This window comes from Urocampus carinirostris, chromosome 4, assembly GCF_059441175.1.
Source record: "Urocampus carinirostris isolate Australia breed hairy pipefish chromosome 4, RoL_Ucar_1.0, whole genome shotgun sequence".
Taxonomy (NCBI): domain Eukaryota; kingdom Metazoa; phylum Chordata; class Actinopteri; order Syngnathiformes; family Syngnathidae; genus Urocampus; species Urocampus carinirostris.
The window spans coordinates 1,884,062-1,905,987 of record NC_142352.1 but is presented as its reverse complement, the minus strand read 5'-3'; the positions used below and the strand labels follow the sequence as shown (position 1 = coordinate 1,905,987).

At 43.8% G+C, this 21,926-nt stretch overlaps 1 protein-coding gene across 1 annotated transcript in view; it reads right to left on the bottom strand.

Moving 5' to 3' along the window:
* Positions 1-21,926, bottom strand: part of LOC148366663 (neural-cadherin) — a 345,561-nt gene that overhangs the window by 160,872 nt on the left and 162,763 nt on the right. Inside the window, exons 14-16 of the mRNA XM_088333456.1 lie at positions 13,525-13,652; positions 12,377-12,563; positions 1,091-1,234 (exon numbers count right to left, since the gene is read on the bottom strand). Of these exons, the coding sequence (XP_088189582.1) occupies positions 1,091-1,234; positions 12,377-12,563; positions 13,525-13,652 (459 nt within the window). The remainder of the gene's footprint in view (positions 1-1,090; positions 1,235-12,376; positions 12,564-13,524; positions 13,653-21,926) is intronic.

The window sequence follows — 21,926 nt, the reverse complement described above, 5'->3', positions numbered from 1 at the left end:
TTAATAGAAATTTTGCGAAACTTCTGGTCAGAAACAGAGGACGAGGATTTTGTCAGTTAATTTATGAATTACTGGTAAAAAATGTGACAAGTTGTTTTGCAAAGCCACTAAAAATATATATATATATATATATATATATATATATATATATATATATATATATATATATATATATATATATGTATATATCCGTGTGTTTTTCTTTGTAATGCACCAACTACACCAAAAATCAGTTTTGCTTTTGTTGCATTTTTAAATACGCACACTTGTATACCTGTCTGCGTTGTTGGAACGCGGTTGCAGCTGAAGGAATTTTTATTTTATTGATTTGACTATAAGGGATTTCATATAATACAAATTACATTTGTTGAATGGAGTGAGGATTTTTCACAGGGAAGGCTTAGGGTCAGTGTGACCTAGACAAGAATGATGTTCAAACCCAAGGACAGCAAGGGTTGACGCGGGAAAAGGAGACAAGTGTTCTGATAAGCATTATTGTTGCGAGTTTCTTAGACATGGCGGCGCCTTTCGGCGAGGAGGTGGCGACGAGGTGGAGGCCACATGAGGAGTTGGCCAGGGGAGGAGTCAGCTCGCCCATGGGGGGTGGCCAATGCCCCGACGTGTCAAAAAGACGGAAGACGGAAAAGAGACGGGAGCAGCGACGAGAGATGGGAGGCCTGACTAAGACTAATTAGACTAATTCGACAATAATTCGGCAAAATTCGATGGAATTCACTTAATAAATACTTTAATAAAATAAATCTGCCCCCGTGTGGAAAAGCCTGTCTCTTGTCACTATGTTTCCCTAAAATTAAGAAAAGAGCATGCATTGTTAGGAGAATAAAGTTTGTGTTTAGTTAATGGAGTCAGATAACTCATTTGAACAATTTGGTAAACGCTACATTTGTGATATAGTTTTTTTCCCTAACACAGCAGAGGGCCCTGATCGTGTAGTGCGCCTTATGTATTGTTAAATACAGCGATAGAACCGGCTACGGACACCGCACGTTTTAAGGCAGCTCCTCATGAAACACTGTATTATGGGAAATCATTTATCGAAACGTTGGCGGGAAAAATGGAAACTTGGGACCTTCGTCTCCGTCGTTGGCGCTGACGGTGAGGATGACCATTCCCACGTCGGCGTCCTCGTCCACGTCCACCTCGTAGGACGTCTGCGCGAAGGACGGCTTGTTGTCGTTCACGTCGCTGATTAGCACGCGGACGTACGCCGTGTCTGAAAGAAAACAGGAAGAATGAGAACTTCCAGGGTATATTACCTTGTCTTTCTTCCATGTTTTGTTCAGTTAGTGCTTGGTCATGTCTAAACATGCCTTGAATTGTCCATTTTTCATGTTTTTAGTTTGAGCCCAACAGTGTCCTTAAATACCCTGATTTATCTTATTCCTTTCATGTTTTTTTATTTTAGTTTTGACTATGTACACAACGTAGACTTTCTTTCATGTTTTGTTTAGTTAGTGCTTGGTCATGTCTTAACATGCCTTGAATTGTCCTTTTTTCATGTTTTAATTTAGTTCAAGCCCAACAGTGTCCTTAAATACCCTGATTTCTTATTCCTTTCATGTTTTTTTTAGTTTTGACTATGTACACCACGTTGACTTCCTTTCATGTTTTGTTTAGTTAGTGCTTGGTCATGTCTTAACATGCCTTGAATTGTCCTTTTTTGTATTCATTTGACTATAAAGGATTTTACACGATTGAATACAAATTACATTTAATACAAAACTTTTACTCAATCATCCAATTTTAATCATTTGGACTGCAGGAATAAAATATGAGTATGATCCCGATATCCTACCCTGTGTATGGTTCTAATTGCACGTTTTTGGAGGATAAAAAGGGAACTTTTGTAATGATTGCCCCAGACCTCTGCACAATATGTTAATTACGGCAGAAGTAGAGAACAATATAACAAATACAATGTATGATGTATTGAAGAATTTTATACATTTTACTATAAAGGATTTTATACGATTAAATACTATCTATCTATCTACCTTGGTCATATCCCTCAAGAGGAGTGACCGACAGCAAGACACACACATACAATAACAAAGACAATTAAAGGAAAATAAATAGAAAAAAACAACCACACACAAATTTTTGGACCACGGCCAACCAAAATGCCCAAACACCCGAACGAGTTAGGCACCTCGGCACCCAAGTTGGTCATGCTTGCGTCCCTCCAGATGAAACGGGACACCAGAAAGCGGCCATGTTAATCGGGTCAGGGTGACACAAAACACTCTTTTGTTCACCAACAGGGCCCGACAGTTTTCACTGGTTTACCCCTGCCGCATCATACGGGTGCCCAGCCCATCCTTAAGAACGCGTCTACAATCCCACTATCCTTTCACAACACCTCTCCACTCCTTTCTATCACCAACAAGAGCTCTAGCTTCCATTATATTTAGACCTCTTTCCTGCAGTGCACTTTAACACCATCCATCCACGTCAATCGCGGCAATCCACATTCATCGAGTGCAATGAAGACTTTCACCGAGTAGGCTTAAGTTCAAAGACAGGTCACGCTGATCCGAATGCGGAATGTTTTGTCTAGTTCTGTTGATAACAGGACTCTGACGCAGGACGGCAGGCATTGTTTGGAGAAGTTGTTTTGTTTGGTCCAGACGTGGGACGCTCTTCTCCGACATGGTGGGGCCCATGTGGGGGATTCCCTGGCACACCCATGGGAGGAGCCGGCACACCAGACGTGGGCCGAGGAAAAGAAAGGCGGAAGATCGAGAGAGGAGGCTTGACAGAGACTCGAGCGACACTTATTTGGCTAATTCGGCCATATTCGATGGAGTTCACTTAGTTATATTAGGAAGGCAGGCATTGTTTGGAGAAGTTATTTTGAGTTTTTACAGACATCGAGGCGAGGTGGTGGAGCCGTGGAGCACACGTGGGTCCTTTCCTGGCACGCCCATGGGAGGAGCCGGCACACCAGCTTGCGGAAAAAACGTGGGCCGAGAGAGAAAGAAGCAAAAGATCGGGAGAGGAGGCTTGAACGAGACTCAAGCGACACTAATTCGGCCATATTCGATGGAGTTCACTTAGTTCAATTGTTTAAAAAATTAAAACTGCCCCCGTGTGGAAATGCCGGTCTCTTGTCCATCTTTTCCATCAAGAAACGAGCACGCATTGTTGGGTGAATCTAGGTTGTGTTTGGTTAATGGAGTCAGATAACTACTGTATTTTCCGCACTATAAGGCGCAGCGGGTTATAGGGCGCACCTCGAAAAAATAGTTTTTGGTCCTATGTTTTCCATACATAAGGCGCACCGGATTATAAGGCGCTACAATGGGAACGTGGACAAAACAGTCAGATAGTTCAGTCCAACTTATTACCCCCTTAACATTCCCAAAGCTTGCAAAGACGCAAATACGTGTCGAGAACACGTGCGGATGCAGTGTCCGTACGATGTCACTTAAATGCATCGTTCCATCATTCGGAAGGTTAAAGTCTTGAGATTCAAGAAATGCCAACCATTCCTTAGTTTCTATTTTCTTATTCGCTCGCAACTTTACTGTGCATATGACAATAAACACTTGGAATTGAGTTGAATTTAAAAATAGACACTCCATTCCATCTATTATCTGCACCGCTTATCACAGAAACATCGAGTTCAGTCTGAAACAAGATACTGGGAAAATATATAGCCGGAGTAGCTCACCAAAGTCGTTGTGTTTAATAATAATGTGCAGCTGTGGTCCTCTTATATCCGTGAGTTTAGTAAATCCAGGAGAATAAAATATTTACAAATACAGAATAGTAAAAAAATGCTTTCTGTATGCCGTCAAACCACCTGTTATACGCATTCATCTTTTTCGGCCAATTGCAGGCTTTGTTTTGCAGTTTAAGCCAATGCCAGCCTGTAAATGATAAAAAGGATCTGCCCCTTGACCTCCGAATAACTTTAGCCAATAGTGATCGATTCAACTAATGATTGACACATCTTTTTCGGCCAATTGCAGGCTTTGTTTTGCCGTTTAAGCCAATGCCAGCCTGTAAATGATAAAAAGGATCCGCCCCTTGACCTCCGAATAACTTTAGCCAATAGTGATCCATTCAAATGATGATTGACACATGGGTTAGCCAATGAAACGCCGGTAAATAAATCCCAGCAGACACCGCGGACAACTTCACGTTCGGGGGAAAATCGAGTCGGCGGCTGCAAGTTAGTTGGAAGACTTTGCGACTTAATATTGAGCCATACATAAGGCGCACTGTATTATAAGGCGCATGGTCAGCTTTTGAAAAAAATAAAGCCTTTTAGGTGCGCCTTGTAGTGCGGAAAATACGGTAATTCGAACATTTTGGTAAACTGTACATTTTAATATTTAATTCCTAACAGTCCTCGTGCCCCCCGATTTTATTTTTACAGTATATATATATCACGCTTAAATCCAATTAAAATCTTTATCCTGCAAAATTGTAAAAATCGAGGAAAAAGGCACTCCTTCTATGCAGATATAATTCAAAACCTGCGGGATAAAACGCTCCCCCTGACATTTTAACCTGGCCCCCTCCCCCAATAAGAAAGGTGCCCCCGCACAACACGTCAACCAAAGACAGAACAACAATAAGAAGAAGAAAAGAGTTCCTAAAGAGGCAGCGAGCGAAGCTATTCTAAGCCTGTGCCGATTCTGTCAGCTCGCGAAACAAAACAAAATGGGCGCTCGCGAATCGGCGCTCGCCCACGCTCGCCGGAATAACTGCCACCTTTTTCTCTTCCTTTCACGACGCCGGCGAGGAAAAGACTTTCTCGGGACTTGATATTGGAAAAATAACCCCATAACGTCCGTGTTTTCGGAGCGAGACCGCAAAGCCTCCCTTTCTTCTCAAAGGTACGCTAGAACAGATAACGCAACTACCCCTCTCTTTGGTGTTTTGGCCGAATATTCTAGAAAAATACTTTAAAAGAGTTGATTATCGACTTGCCGACAACTCCAGTGCTTGCGCCAATAATTTGTTTATTCTTTCTGTTATTCAATTTTCCTTGTCATGTAAATAAAACATAGTTTGTCAAGGATTTTATACGATTGACTACAAGTTACATGTATTGAGTTTAATGCAATAAAGATATTCACTGACGAAGTATTTTATATTTTATTTATTTGACTATAAAGGATTTTATACAATTTTATACAAGTTCCATTTATTGAATGCAATGAAGATTTTTCACGGAAAAGGCTTAAGGTCAATGCGGCCTAGACAAGGATGATGTTAGCAGGAAACAGCAGGAACTGGGACATGGGCTGATATGGTAATCAGCCTTCCCTGACGCAAGAGAAAGCCAGACGCACAAGGACGTCGGCATTGTTTTGAGAAGCGCTTTGCTGATATGAGTTTTCTTTAGACAGCGCGACGCCTTTCGGCGAGGAGAGGGTGAAGCTGGCACCTGACCCACCCCATGGGAGGAGTCGGCACGCCCCATGGGAGGAGCCGACGCCCCAGCTTGTGAAAAGAACTTCAAAAGACAGAACTTCAGAAGATAGAAGACAGAAGATCGATCGTGAGAGGGAGGCTCGATGAAGAGCGGCACAAATTCGGCTAATTCGATGGAATTCACTTAGTTAAATACTTTAAGAAAATCAATGTGCCCCCGTGTGAAAATGCCCGTCTCTTGTACCTTTTCCATTAAGAAACGAGCATGCATTGTTGGGTGAATGAAGTTTATGTTTGGTTAACAATTTGGTAAACGCTACATTTTTAATAGTTTTTTTCCCTAACACCGACTAGGCTATAGTTCAATGTACAATGAAAGGTCAGGGCAGGCTGTGAAATGTATAAGTGGTGGCAGATGTTGTTTAAAGGACGAGACGTACTTCTGATAACAACTTCTGGGATTGCAGTGTGAGATTGTGGGGCCCGTCCATGGGAGGAGCCGGGACACCATCATGCGGGGAGAAGATGGCCAATAGGAGAAAGCTAAAGTTCGTTGCAGATGACACATAGCAAACTGGGGAATGGTGGGAGGTCTTTGAATTTGTTTGTTAAAATGTATAAATGATCCTGGGCAACTCGGATGGGGGCCGTCTCCTGTTTACACTCTGCTGTTAGGAAAAATAAAAATCCGCCCCCGTGTGGAAATGTCGGCCTTCCTTGTTATTTTCTCTCAAGAAACGATTGTTGGATGATTGTAGGTCGTGTCTGGTTAATGGAGTCAGATAACTCATTCGAACCAGCACGGCGGCGCAGTGGTTAGCGCTTGTGCGGCACAGTTCATGTCATGGGAACCTGTCGTGGGTTCAAATCCAGCTCCAGATGTCCTGTGCGGAGTTTGCATGTTCTCCCCGTGCTTGCGTGGGTTTCCTCCGGGCGCTCCGGTTTCCTCCCGCGTTCCAAAAAACATGCATTTCAGGTGAATTGGCCGATCCAAATTGTCCCTAGGTGTGAATGAGCGAGCGAGTTGTCAGTCCCTGTGCCCTGCGATTGGCTGGCCACCAGTTCAGGGTGTCCCCTGCCCACTGCCCGATAATTGCTGGGATGGGCTCCAGCACCCCCGCGACCCTACTGAGGATAAGCGGTGCAGCTAATGAGATGAGATGAGATGAGAAGCGAATTAAGTAGGGATAAAGAATGCAACCAAAAAAAGGAAAATGGGGAAAAAAAAGAAAAATGGGAAAAAATGAAAAAAGCAATTTAGGGGAAAAAAGACACAAAATGAACAAAAAAAACGCAGTTTTCTCTCTTTTTAATTTTGATTTTATTTTCCTTTTTTCTTGAGTTTTACTTTTGGTCTTATTTCTTATTAGACATATTTCTCATTTTTTTATTCTTTTTTCATTATTTATTTTCTTATTTGTCTTAACCCAAGTTAAATGTCAGCTTGTCCTAGGGCAAGACACTGAACCCTTACTGCCTCGATAAGCAGGTAGGTGCCTTGCATGGCTGACGCCGCTATTGGTGTGTTAGTGTGTGTGTGTATGGGTAAGTGTGAAGCACATTGTAAAGCACTTCGAGAGGTCATCAGTGACTTAAGAAGTGCTATATAAATGGAGACCATTTACAGTTTAGCATCTTGATTATCCTCAAAACGTTTGGAGGCTGACTCTCTATTGGTGTGTGAGTGTGTGTCTGAATGGGTAAGTGTGAAGCCCTTTGTAAAGCGCTTCAAGAGGTAATCATTGACTTGAAAAGCGCTATATCAATGCAGACCATTTACCAATTAGCATCTTGATTATACTCAAAACATTTGGAGGCTGACTCCCTATTGGTGTGTGAGTGTGCGTGTGTGTATGTGTGTGAATGGGTAGGTGTGAAACCCATTGTAAAGCGCTTTGAGAGGTTTATTGACTTGAAGAGCGCTATAGAAATGCAGACCATTTACCATTTAGCATCTTGATTATCCTCAAAACATTTGTAGGCTGACTCCCTATTGGTGTGTGAGTGTGTGTCTGAATGGGTAAGTGTGAAGCACATTGTAAAGCGCTTCGAGAGGTCATCAGTGACTTGAGAAGCGCTATATAAATGGAGACCATTTAGCATCTTGATTATCCTCAAAACGTTGGGAGACTGACTCCCTATTGGTGTGTGAGTGTGTGTCTGAATGGGTAAGTGTGAAGCACATTGTAAAGCGCTTTGAGACGCACTATATAAATGCAGACCATCTAGCATTTACCATTCTATCATGATAAATGCTCGACACAATATGAGGCTATTTCAAATTAATTAGAGCAAGAAACTGTGAGCACCACCTGCTGGCCGAATCGGACACCCCGCCCGGTATTAGATCCCGAACCAAAGAAATCGAATTCAAAGCAATTTCCAGAAGTTCCACCGAGCGTTTTGTTACTCAGCAGGCTACAGAGACGCTAGCCGAAGACAAGCTAGCTGGCATGCTGTTTTCCACGACGGAATCTAATAAGCAAATAAACGCAAAGCGGAAACGATTTTGCGGGAACACGACTTTGGGCGGAACCGCTATCTCCCGGCGACACCGCGTCCTTTGATAAGGAGGACGGACGAGACGAGGGACGAGACGAGGGATGAGAGTTGGTTCGAGATGAATTATTGAAGCCAGCTCCGAGAGCAGGCGCTTCGGCACCGTTCGCACTCCCGACGTTCGTGCGCTCCGGTGTGAATCCACGGTTATTTTTCGAAACGAGGCTTCCTGTGTTGACGCAAACTGAGAAAATCCACGGGTGGGTTCATTCAAAGGAGAAATTATGCCTTTTAATCAAAAAGTCATCAAAAAAAAGATATAGTTGGGACAATGCAGTAAAGAGGAGCCAAAAACACATCTAATTCAAGCGCTATATCCTGGGTGGTCTACTGTAATCTTCCAAACATATATGGTGAAAAACATCAAAGCGTACAGGGAGAGCAGTTTGCTGTGTTTTACGGGAACGTTGCTCACGTCTAGCATCCCGGACGCTAACGTGGAGCTACCAGGCTTCAGCGCCGCTAGGGCAGACAGACACAAAAGCCTGCGGGAAGCGGAGAGGAGGCGGACTCGCTATCAACGTGAACACGAGGCGGTGTAACCCTGGGCACAAAGATTTCCATCTGCCGCAGGGACATCGGACTTTTGGACTAGCGTGTGACGTCATCCACTCCCCTGTTGCTAAATACAAACACAGCACCCCGAGGCCATCCTGTTAATTCGTTCATAAACAACACAAGGATACTGCCCGAAGTGTGAATTTCCCTACAGGGATGAATAAAGTATCTAGACATCTATCTATTTATCTATATATATTCTGGGAATTTGTTGTTAATGTTGTATAGTAGGGAAAATCACTCAAAGAGGGGTCCCAAAAACATTTATTTCACATCGTAACGTGAACCTGTTGTCCCTGCACCCTGAGGGTTTACTGCACATATATATTCTGAGAAAACGTTTTTAAATATGGTATCGTGGAAAAAATGCCATTACAAGGGGACAAATCATATCTTAATTCAAACTGTAAAGTAAAAATGTTGTTATCCCTTGGGTGTACTGCACATGTGTATTCTGAAAATTTGCTTTATTTCATACCGTAGCGTGAAAATGTCATAGGTGTGGTCACCGTACCCGAGGGTCTACCCTATCTAAAGGGAGTGGATGAACGCATACAAATGAAATAAGTGGGTGGCAAAGTGGAATAGTGGGTGGAAATACTGTCAACGTCTTCAGCGTTGGGTCTGAATTCTGTCTCGCATGGCAAAGAAAATGACCAAACAATGTCAAACAAATTTAACTGAATACTATGGTTTAATTAAATTACATTATAGTAACCGAGTTATCTGTTAACATGCACGTGGGAAACGAAGAAAAAGGCCAATCAGAGCGGTGGGAGACACCACCTCCAGAAGGGCAGGCCACGGGCCAGAACGCTTGCAATTCAGTTTAAAATAAGCCAGCGAGCAGACAAGAGGTCTGGCTTACAAAAGGTGTTTGAAAGGACAGATCGGGGTCAAATATGACACCTAAACCTTTGACTGAGTCACTCTGGGTGATACTACATTTGTCAATGTTCAGAGCCGTTTTTGAGAACATTTAGATGGACCAATGACTAGCATTTCGGTCTTTTCAGAGTTAAGGTGCAAGGAGTTGAGTGACTTCCATTCTTTGGTCTCAGTGAGGCAGGCCTCCAAATTTCCACTGTTTAGTATGGAAGATTCCTCCAACAGAGGATATAGTTGAGTGTCATCTGCGTAGCAATGGAAACTGATAGTATACTTGTGAATAATATCACCTCATGGAAGCATGTCAATGCTGAAAAGAAGGGGGCCAAGTACTGAACCCTGCGGAACACCACAGGTAACACCAAAGGGCTCAGATGTCATTTCACCATATTTAACACAGTGCGTCTTATCTGAGAGGTAGGATCTGAACCATAAGATGACGGTTCCTGAGAGACCAATCCATTTTTCCAACCGTTCTCGTAAGATATCATGGTCCACAGTGTCAAAGGCAGCACTAAGGTCCAGCAGCAGCAAGAGTATTCTCAGAATACAGTATATGTCTCTCTCTCTCTCTACCTCTCTCTACCTCTCTCTCTAGCGCTCTCTCTCTCTAGCGCTCTCTCTCTCTAGCGCTCTCTCTCTCTAGCGCTCTCTCTCTCTAGCGCTCTCTCTCTCTAGCGCTCTCTCTCTCTCTCTCTCTAGCGCTCTCTCTAGCGCTCTCTCTAGCTCTCTCTAGCTCTCTCTAGCTCTCTCTCTCTTGCTCTCTCTCTCGCTCTCTAGCTCTCTCTCTAGCTCTCTCTCTACCTCTCTCTCTACCTCTCTCTCAAGCTCTCTAGCTCTCTCTCTCTCTCTCTTTCACTTTTGCTCTCTCTCTCTTTCACTTTCACTCTCTCTCTCTCTCTTTCACTTTTGCTCTCTCTCTCTCTCTTTCACTTTTGCTCTTTCTCTCTTTCACTTTCACTCTCTCTCTCTCTCTCTCTTTCACTTTCGCTCTCTCTCTCTGTCTGTCTGTCTCTGTCTGTCTTTCTTTCTCAATCACCTTTTCTCTCTTTTCTTCCTCCATTTATCTCTTTATCCATTTCTCTTCCTCTCTCTCGCTCCCATTCTCTCTTTCCCCCTTCTTTCCTTTTCCCTCTTTATTTCTCCCTTTGTTTTTCCTTAAAGTAGGCTATTTTCCTAAAATACTGGGCTGAAAACCATCTCATTCCATGCCATAAAAGGAATGTTGTAAGCTGGGGTCGCCCTATCCCGGGGTCTCCTTGGAAGGAAAACAGAATCCCGCCCGTGTCACATGATCCAAAAGAAAAAGACAAAGATTTCCCTCTCGCGCTCGCCCACTTCCATGGTCCTCAAACGATTTCTTTTCAACGAGTATAAAAATAATAATAATTCATGCCGTTTGCAAAATTTCAGTCCACGAGGGAGATTTTTTCCCCCTTTTTTCTCTCCAAAAGCCTTCAAAGCATCTGTCAGCCACTTGAAAGTTAGCGAATAGCATTCAAAAGCAATTAGCGCTCTTAAATGGGCTTTGATCCCAAAATGTGCTTTTTTCGCTTACGTATCGAGCGCTAAATGGCGCAATTATTGTATTTTTCCGACTTTAAGGTGCGCCCGAAAGACCCAAAATGTCCAGAAATTTTAATAAGGGAATGGATCTTTAACGTCAAAAGCTGCTAATGGCAGTTTGGGTAGCTAGGCTTAAAGCACACTTCTATTCTATAGCATATGAGTAATGTAAATGTATCTGTGTATTATTTGTTATTTCAACATCCATTGCAGCCTGGTAATCCTGGAAAGGGGGATTACCACATGTGCGGTCCCTTCTTAAGGTTTCTTCATTTTCCTGAGTTTTCCCTTGCCCCCATGAAGGTTTTAGATCAGGGGATGGTGTCATAAAAGTCTGTGGTTTGCACTAGTCTGTGGTCTGTGCAGCCCTTTGAGACTCCTCGTCATTAAGGGCGTCACAAATAAATATGACTTGACTAGAGGTTTTTGAGTTTTTCCTTGCCCTCATGTAGGTCTTAGATCAGGGAATGGTGTCATAATAGGCTGTAGTCTGTAATAATCTTTGTTCTGTGCAGGTCTTTGAGACGCTTTGTGATTAGGGGCTATACAAATAAACATGGCTGCTTTGACTTGAAGTTTTTGAGTTTTTCCTTGCCCTCATGTAGGTTGTAGATCAGGGGATGGTGTCATAAATAGTCTGTGCAGCCCTTTGAGACTCCTTGTGATTAAGGGCGTCACAAGTAAACATGACTTGACTAGAGTTTTTTTGAGTTTTTCCTTGCCCTCATGTAGGTTTTAAATCAGGGAATGCTGTCATAATAGTCTGTAGTCTGTAATAGTCCGTGGTCTGCGCAGCACCTTCACACGCCTTGTGATTAGGGGCTATACAAATAAACATGGCTGATTTGACTTGAGGTTTTGGGGTTTTTCCTTGTCCTCATGTAGGTTTTAGATCAAGGGATGGTGTCATAATAGTCAGTGGTTTGCAATAGTCTGAGGTCTGTGCAGCCCTTTGAGACTCCTCGTCATAAAGGGCGTCACAAATAAATATGACTTGACTAGAGGTTTTTAAGTTTTTCCTTGCCCTCAGTCTTTTTTGGCCAATTGCAGGCTTTGTGTTGCCGTTTAAGCCAATGCCAGCCTGTAAATGATAAAAAGGATCCGCCCCTTGACCTCCGAATAACTTTAGCCAATAGTGATCGATTCAAATGATGATTGACACATTGGTTAGCCAATGAAACGCCGGTAAATAAATCCCAGCATACACCGCGGACGACTTGGCGTTCGGGGGAAAATCGAGTCGGCGGCTGCAAGTTAGTTGCAAGACTTTGCGAATTAATATTGATCCATATATAAGGCGCACTGTATTATAAGGCGCATGGTCAGCTTTTGAAAAAAATAAAGGCTTTTAGGTGCGCCTTACAGTGCGGAAAATAAATTAGCGGTAGTTCCTTACCCGAGTTGGGCTGTCCGTGTTTTCCGGGCCTGGACGACTCGCATCCGTCCAGCGATTGGACCTCCAGCAAGTAGGAACTTTTGCTCTCTCGGTCGAAAACCGAGGTGGTGAAGATGGAACCGGATTCGGCGTCGATGCGGAAAAAATTGTGGTCCCCGTTGCGGTCTTCCAGGAGAGAGTAGGAGATCTGGGACCAGGACAGAAGGTCCTCGTTTCAAATTCGGAATGCGGGCAAACCTCGCTACCATGCACTTTTCACAATGAGCTCACTGATTTAGCATTGTTTCCTGCAATGGGATTGGCTGAGCTCCATCTAAACCACAGGTGTCAAACAGGCGGCCCGCGGGCCAGATCAGGCCCGCTAAGGGATTGAATCCGGCCCGCGAGACAACACTCAGAGAAGCGCAAGAGAGAAACAAGCTGCAGGTTGAAATATGTCAACTTGATGTTGCCAAAGCCAGGTGCCTCCAACCAAGACACTGTACTTGGATTTATTTCTCTCTCTCTCTCTCTCTCGCTCTCTCTCTCTCTTTTCCACCCCTTTTCTCCCACTCTGTCTCCGTCTCACTCTCTGTGTCTTTTAAGCTCTTTTGCTCTAACTTCCTTTTTCCCTTTCTCTCTTCCTACCCTTCGCGCTTTTTCTCTTTTCTCTCCTTCTGTCTTTCTATTTCTCTTTGGATTTCTTTCTTCCTCTCCCTTTCTTCTCCCCCCCTCTCACAACTTTTTATCTCTTGTTTCTGCCGCTCTCTCCCTCTCTCTCTTTTTCTTTAAAAACAAGAGAAAAAGTAAGACAGAGAAAGAGTGAGAGAGAAAATAAGAGTGAAAAAGAGAAAAGGAAAGGAGAGAGAAAGAGAGAGTGAGAAAAGCAGAGGAGATTCAGTTAGAGAAAGAGAGAGAGGAAGAATGAAGAAGGAAGAGTGAAAAACAAAGAGACAGAAAGTCAGATATCCCCAGTTGCTTTGCGGGTAGTGCCATCAATGTTTTAACATCGAGTGGACACATTTCAAACTAGAGCTGATCTTTCTCTTGTGCTTCGTTGGTCCTATTAAAACCCTCGACGGGCCGGCATTAGCTCATTATCATATGTTTGTATCCCCGCCTCTGAACCGATCGACGTCAGGTTAGAAAGCGGGAACACGAGGTTTCACCTTTCCATTGAGGCCGGAGTCCAAATCGTTGGCGGAGACCTGGAAGACCGAAGTCCCCGAAGGGGCCCCTTCCGTTACCGAGGCCTCGTAGACGGGCGACGTGAAGAAGGGGACGTTGTCGTTCACGTCTGGAAAAAAAATGAAATGCTATCATTTTCTTGGGATCAAGAGGTCGCAGGTTCGATTCCCGGCTCCTCCGTGTTATATGTGGAAGTGTCCTTGGGCAAGACACTGAATCCCTAATGCCCCCAATAATAAGCAGGTAGCCGCATTGCATGGCTGACTCCCAATTGGTGTGTGAGTGTGTGTGTGAAGCAGATTGTAAAGCGCATTGGGAGGTCTTCATTGACTTGAAAAGCGCTGTAGAAATGCAGACCATTTACCATCTTGATTATCCTCAAAACGTTTGGAGGCTGACTCCCTATTGGTGTGTGAGTGTGTGTGTGTGTGTGAATGGGTAGGTGTGAAGCACATTGTAAAGCGGTTTGGGAGGTCTTCATTCACTTGAAAAGCGCTATACAAATGCAGACCATTTAGCATCTTGATTATCCTCAAAACGTTTGGAAGCTGACTCCCTATTGGTGTGTGAGTGTGTGTGTGTGTGAATGGGTAGGTGTGAAGCACATTGTAAAGCGGTTTGGGAGGTCTTCATTCACTTGAAAAGCGCTATAGAAATGCAGACCATTTAGCATCTTGATTATCCTCAAAACGTTTGGAGGCTGACTCCGTATTGGTGTGCGAGTGTGCGTGTGAATGGGTAGGTGTGAAGCCCATTGTAAAGCGCTATGGGAGCTCTTCAGTGACTTGAAAAGCGCTATATAAATGCAAACCATTTACCATCTTGATTATCCTCAAAACGTTTGGAGGCTGACTCTCTTCTCTATTGGTGTGTGAGTGTGTGTGTGTGAATGGGTAAGTGTGAAACAAATTGTAAAGCACTTTGCGAGGTCTTCGTTGAATTGAAAAGCGCTATAAAAAATGCAGACCATTTGTCATGTACGATCTATACACTGTTATTTGGATGTCACAGTTCGGGGTAAGGAATGTTCCCCGCAAATAGAAAAAAACAAATTTCCTTAATAAAACTTCAGATGAAATCCATCCTCCAGATCCATTTCTGCACTCGAATAAGAGTTCAGGAAAATGTGATGAAATGGTCATTTGTTTTTGCGGGGTTGAAAATGATCGTACGCTCTAAAATTTATCTTCGCCCCACTTGGCTCAAAAGTGGACCTGATCCATTACTTGTGTCATGATTGCTGATTCAGGGGACCTGTGACTGCCCAATTGGCGCCAACAGCCCTGAGCGCTGATTGGTTCAGAGATTCTGTTTAAACCCCCTCTGTTTAAGGAAGCCGTCAGACTGTCTGCGAACATATGCTTTCAGCTAGGCAAGCTTTGTACTATCTGACATTTTCCTGCCCTGTTTTCTCCTGCCTTATACCTGTTGCCGACCCGTTTCTGGACCCGTTCCTGCCCTGCTCTGCCATCCCGACCACCGACCTGTTTTGCCCTGTTTCCTGCCTGATACCTGTTGCCGACTCTTGTCTAAACTCGATACCGCCCTTGCTCTCCCGTCCCGGCTAGTGACCAGTATCACTGCTGCCTACGATTATCCCGCTCGACGCGGAAGTGGCACTTCCTGCTATCTGCTACCCGTGTCCGTCGATCATAGGATCTTGGAAACAAGCACTGCCCTCTTTCTCAATAAAACTGAGTTAAACGAACGCTATTGGGTCCTGTCCCCGTCTCTGGCTTGTGACAACTTGGATTGATTGGACGACCCAACCTCTTTAGTTTGTTACTTTATACGCTAACCTTCCTGCAAAATTAATCTAAAATCCCAATCCAAGACGTACTCAAAGTAAATTGAATGCTGTTCTTGAACCCTTTGGAGATAATGGACATCTTTTGAAAAGGTAACCCACGGAACATTTGTCCCAAACTGAAAGATTTACTGCAAATAATACTGACATTGAGTCATCTAAGTTGGAAAAAATTGAAATAGAAGGTTTTTATTTTCGCCTAAATTAGATTCAGAAATTCAATGGCAGCAGATGAGCGTAGCGTGGGCAGCTTATCAAGAAAACGGGTGAAAAAATTGCTTGAAGCTTTACCTGGTACCTTGTCAAATTCAGTCACAATCTGAAAAACTAAACATGTCAGGAACCAGAACAGGATCAGGACCCAATCGCGTGACGTTCTCACACAAGCCTTTATTTTACCTGAAATGGGGAGTCATGCGCGTTAGGTAGCCGGTCTGGCGTGGAAAGACGGGAAGCCAGAGACCGACGAGATCGATTCCAATTGCCCGAGTTGATACCGGACAGATGGGGTCGATACCGGACAGGACGGGACAGACAGGATTGATAACGAATCAGGATATCGAAAATAAACAGGAGAAACTAGACGGGAACGAAAACTGGAGAAAATAAACAGGAGAAAAACAGACGGAAACAAAACTGGAAACCGAAATTAATCAGGACAAAATAAACAGGAACAATACTGGACTGCAGATATCACAGGAAACCAGGACAGAACCCGCGTGTTTTGGGGCAGAAGTTCGTTTGACGGGCTGACAAAGCAAGCAAGAGAGCGCAGAGCCTAATATAGACAGAAGGCCAATCTCTCAACGAGCCGCAGCTGGCGCCACACGGGCGGGGACAATTGGGCACCATGGCAACCGTGACACAAACGGGCGCGGACAATTGGGCGCCATGGCAACCATCACAAAACATTGTATTTTACACATTTTTCTAGGGTAGGTTCAGGCATTTCCAAAAGTGGCCATTTGGAAACGACTGGTTGACAACACTAAAACATTTGCAAATTTGTATTTTACTTTTAGACAATGTGAAAGAGTTGTAAATGTTTCACTTCTCTTTCTGAAAGTCAATCCATAATTGTGCAGACTTGCGCGTAATAACAGTGGGTGAAAATAAATTACAAATTGTAATGCGCACTTTAATTTTCAGCTCCGATTTGAATACTATCTATCTATTTATCTATCTCGGTCTTACCCCTCGACAAACACATTCAATAACAAAGAAAATAAAAAGGGAATAATAATAGTGAGGGACTGAATCCCAAGAGTTGAAGCTTCTAATGATATGTGGAATAATGGATTTCAGTAACCGGTGAGATCGTACAGACGGGTATTTGTTTATCAACAGTCTGAACGCCGGGGTTAATCTGCCTTGACTTCTTCTTTGTTTTTAAATTACTCTAGAAAATGCGTCCATATGCTTAAAAGAAAATAAATTGTGTTCGTAAAGATAATGTTACAAAAACGTGGGTCATGATTACTGATGCGAGGCACCTGTGCCTCTGACGCTGATTGGCTCCCTGTTACTATATAAACCCACGTCTCTCTGTCACCGGTTGTCAGTCCGTCTGCAAACCTCAGCTTACGCTAGACAAGCTTTTCGACCCTGTCTCTCTCCTGTTCTGGTTCTTGTCTGTTTCCCGGCTCCGACCCCTTTTCTGATCCCGACCACGAATTTTGCTCCCCCGTCCTGGCTACAGATCTGTTTTTTCTGCTCTCGACACCGCCATCGCTCTCCACGGAAATACCACTTCTGCGTCTGAGCAACCTGCTCCCCGCGATCCCTGGATTGTGTGTACTATCCTTTCCCTTCTTCCGAATAGAAGTAAGAGAAACGCACGCAAGTGGGTCCTCTCTCTGTTCTGGTCCTGACAATGTGGGTCACTGTCCAAACAACCCAAGTATAAACTGGATTTTTTTCTGAAGGGATAAGTCTTTCCTGTTGAAATCACTTTTGTATTTCAGTGTTTATTTGACCTGTAAAAGTGATGGGTCCCGGGGACTCGCATGCTCAAAAATCTATCTACGTTCTATACTGTCTATGTCTACACCATCTCCAGCGCGATTAAAATCTAAAAAAAAATATTGTTTAATATATTGTGCATCCAATCAATACGGTTGGTGTAAAGTGTAAAGAAGAGGCGAGCCGTTTCTTTTGAAATGAAAATGGAATAAGAAAGCTTGATGCGGTTGAGAAAATGGTCGGAACCCCTTTTTTTTTTTCGGCCAATTTTTACCATGGAGGAAAACCTCTTGAAGCGCATCTCCCAAAAGTAAGTTCATCTCAACTTTATGGAGCATATTATTTTATGAAATGTTTATTTTTTTGGTACAAAACAATACAGCTTTAGTGTTCATTTGAGCTGTGAAAAGTGATGGTTCCCGGGGACTCGCATGCTCAAAAATCGATGGGTCCCAACAGAGATCTAGGGCTCCCCAAAATTTAGTGTGCTCCATGCCCTTACAAACTGTCATATTTTCCCTTACAAAATCCCCAAAAATCTTTCTTTTTTTTTTCAAACATGTTTATTTATGTAGTTTAACATGTTATGTTGTACATGTGTTTCCTTATATCATATATATTGTTAAAGAACCTTTTGTCGCTTGGACGTTCACCGTAGAAGGACAAAATACATGCAAAGATAGAATTAAGTAGAATAATCTCTCTCTCTCTCTCTCTCTCTCGCTCATTAGCTGCACCGCTTATCCTCAGTAGGGTCGCGGGGCTGCTGGAGCCCATCCCAGCAATCATCGGGCAGTGGGCAGGGGACACCCTGAACTGGTTGCCAGCCAATCGCAGGGCACACAGGGACAGACAACTCGCTCGCTCATTCACACCTAGGGACAATTCGGACCGGCCAATTCACCTGAAATGCATGTTTTTTTGGAATGTGGGAGGAAACCGGAGTGCCCGGAGGAAACCCACGCAAGCACGGGGAGAACATACAAACTCTGCACAGGAAGTCCGGTAGCTGATTTGAACCCACACAGGAGGTTCCCAAGACCTTAGAACTGTGCTGCACACGCGCTAACCACTGCGCCGCCGTGCTGCCCTAAGTAGAATAATACATTTTCTTATTCAAATTATGAATTCATTTTCTGCATGAAATTATTGTTGGCAATATACTGATGAAAGGGATAACGACAAACCTGTCTTTTTTCATTTTCTCCTTTTATACATCCTTTTTTTCTTAACTTTTTTATACAACATCATCATTTGTAATATAATGCAAGTGAGTCGTTTGAGAGCCGGCTCTTTCATGAGTTGAGCCGAAAAATCCGGTTCTCCAAAAAGAAACGGACTTTCACTACACAACTCGAACTGGAGATCGGCGTGCGGACGAAAACTCGAACCGCGAGACCGAAACAACAATGGTGGATCTGCCTGACGAATAGTTTGGAGTGCGGTAAATCTTTGTTAAAACATCTCATCTCATTAGCCGTACCGCTTATCCTCATTAGGGTCGCGGGGGGCCTGGAGCCCATCCCAGCCATCTCCGGGCAGTGGGCAGGGGACACCTTGAACTGGTTGCCAGCCAATAGCAGGGCACACAGGGACAGACAACTCATTCGCTCATTCACACCTAGGGACAATTTGGACCGGCCAATTCACCTGAAATGCATGTTTTTGGAACGTGGGAGGAAACCGGAGTGCCCGGAGGAAACCCACGCAAGCACGGGGAGAACATACAAACTCCGCACAGGAAGTCCGATAGCTGGATTTGAACCCACGACAGGTTCCCAGGAATGAACTGTGCCGCACAAGCGCTAACCACTGCGCCGCCGTGCTGCCTTGTTAAAACATGATAATGACAATTTGGTGTCCAAAAAGTTGCGTCCCGGGGACGCACGTTGATTTGACACGATGCGTCCCCAGCAAAAATCATGCGTCCAGGATGCAGGCAAACACACTGGTATTTAGCAAGTGTGTATGCTCATTAATTCCAAGTGCTCTTTGAACTGCCAATCTTGCGGTTTTCAATCATTGTACTTTGCTCCGCGTCAATCGGGAAGTATCGAACGTCTCTTTGTCATCGGTACAGTTATGCAAATCGGTGATGGAAATGTGGTCCCGGTGAAAATGAGCAATCCCAAGTTCAATCCTTAGGGAATTATATCGTGTTGAATAGAGAAGGAATAACATCAGCGTATTTTGAATTCCAGCAACAGTCCAAACCACGAAAAGTTTTTACCTCTAGGATATTCTGACTCGTGATAAACAAGGAAATTTTGAATTGAAGATGGAAGAATAAAGCCAAGAGACACTGGTTAGACCAGTGTCTGAAGCTCATGAGAAAAAATTAGCAGACAACTGTAAAAAGTTGCCTGCCCAGCCATAAAGTGGCCTGCCCCATTTTTCACAACTTGAAACATAATAAGGCGACTCATCGCAAAGCCACGAGACCTCCTCTTTCCACGATGCTTTCAATGTATGCGTTTTGTAGCGTCATCCATTTTGTTCGCTTCTTTTGAATCTTTCTTCTGGGGCTGAGGTTTTGGCTTGATTCCTGACCATCAGTATGTAGCTGTATTGACTCATCTTCATTCATGCAATGTTTGCTACAAGCCACGTGAACTCCTCTTTCCACCATGCTTTTAATGTACGTTTACGTTTTGTAGCGTCATCCATTTTGTTCGCTTCTTTTGAATCTTTCTTGTGGGGCTGAGGTTTTGGCTCGATTCCTGCCCATCAGTATGTACCTATATCGACTCATCTTCATTCATGCAATGTTTGCGTTGCGTCGTCTGCTACAAGCCACGTGAACTCCTCTTTCCACCATGCTTTTAATGTACGTTTACATTTTATAGCGTCATCCATTTTGTTAGCTGCTTTTGAATCTTTCTTCTGGGGCTGAGGTTTTGGCTTGATTCCTGCCCATCAGTATGTACCTATATCGACTCATCTTCATTCATGCAATGTTTGCGTTGCGTCGTCTGCTACAAGCCACGTGAACTCCTCTTTCCACGATGCTTTTAATGTACGTTTACGTTTTGTAGCGTCATCAATTTTGTTAGCTTCTTTTGAATCTTCTGGGGCTGAGGTTTTGGCTTGATTCCTGACCATCAGTATGTAGCTGTATCGACTCATCTTCATTCATGCAATGTTTGCTACAAGCCACGTGAACTCCTCTTTCCACGATGCTTTTAATGTACGTTTACGTTTTGTAGCGTCATCCATTTTGTGAACTTCTTTTGAATCTTTCTTCTGGGGCTGAGGTTTTGGCTTGATTCCTAACCACTTCTCCAGTTTCTTGTGTTCTCTGACCGTCTACTTTGGAAATATACGACCTTATAACGCTCAGTATAGTCTGAAAACACGAAGTTATTCAATGCAGGCTTCTGATTTCAAAATCAAACGTCTGCCAACATCGTGTCAAAAAAGTGTGATTCAATAGAGTTGTGTATTGTGCAACCAGCTCCATCCACAAAATGTTTGTATTACGTAACAAAAGATATTCTTCTTAAAAATGGAAATCTCATCGGATAGTTAAAACAACTGACATTTGGGGCCGTGCAACCTTTCTAATATCAGCCGATTCGTCCGAATTTGAGATATCAACTCGTGTTGCCAGAAATTCTTGGGATTGATGATTATTCACAGACTTTCTGCAAACGAAAAGACCCGTGAGAGCTTACAGGGAACGTTGGCTATTACGCGTTCTAATTGTACACCAACTGTCACTGTTGCCATGGCACCCAATTGGCCCCGCCCGCATGTGTCACAGTTGCCACGGCGCACAATTGGCCACGCCGGTGTGGCACCGGCTGCGGCTCATTGACAGATTGGCTTTCAGTCTATATAAGCTCAGTGTTCTCATTCTTCTTTCGTCAGCCTGTCAACGAACCTCTGCCCCGCAAGACGTGGGCTTTGACTCGGTCCCGTTTCCTGTTGATATTCCCTGTCCGGTATTGCTCCTGTCTATTTTTGTCCCGTTTATAATTCTCTCCATTTTTCATTCCTGTCTAGTTTGTCCTGTTTATTTTCGATATCCTGTTTCATTATCTATCCTGTCTGTTTCGTCCTATCCGGTATCGACCCCATCTGTCCAATATCAACTTGAGCAATTAGTATCGATTGGCCCCGCCCATGTGGCACCAGCTGCGGCTCATTAACCGATTGGCTTTCTGTCCTTTTAAGCTCAGTGTGCTCTCTTACTTAGTCAGTCAGTCAACGAACCTCTGCCCCGCAAGACGTGGGTTTTGACTCGTTCCTTTTTTCCGGTTGATATTCCCTGTCCGTTTATTTTTGTCCTGTTCAATATCAGTTTCCAGTTTCGTTCCCGTCTATTTTCGTCCTGTTTATTATTCTCTCCATTTTTCATTCCTGTCTAGTTTGTCCTGTTTATTTTCAATATTCTGTTTCATTATCAATCCTGTCCGTCTGTCCTGTCTCTACCCCATCTGTCCGATATCTACTCGGGCCACTGGTATCGATCTGGTTGGCCTCTGGCTTCCTATCATTCCACACCAGACTGCTTCCTAACGTGCACGACTCCCCATTTCCCGTCAAATAAAAGGCTTGTGTGAGAAACGTCACGCGTTTGGGTCCTGATCCTGTTTTGGTCCTTGACATCTA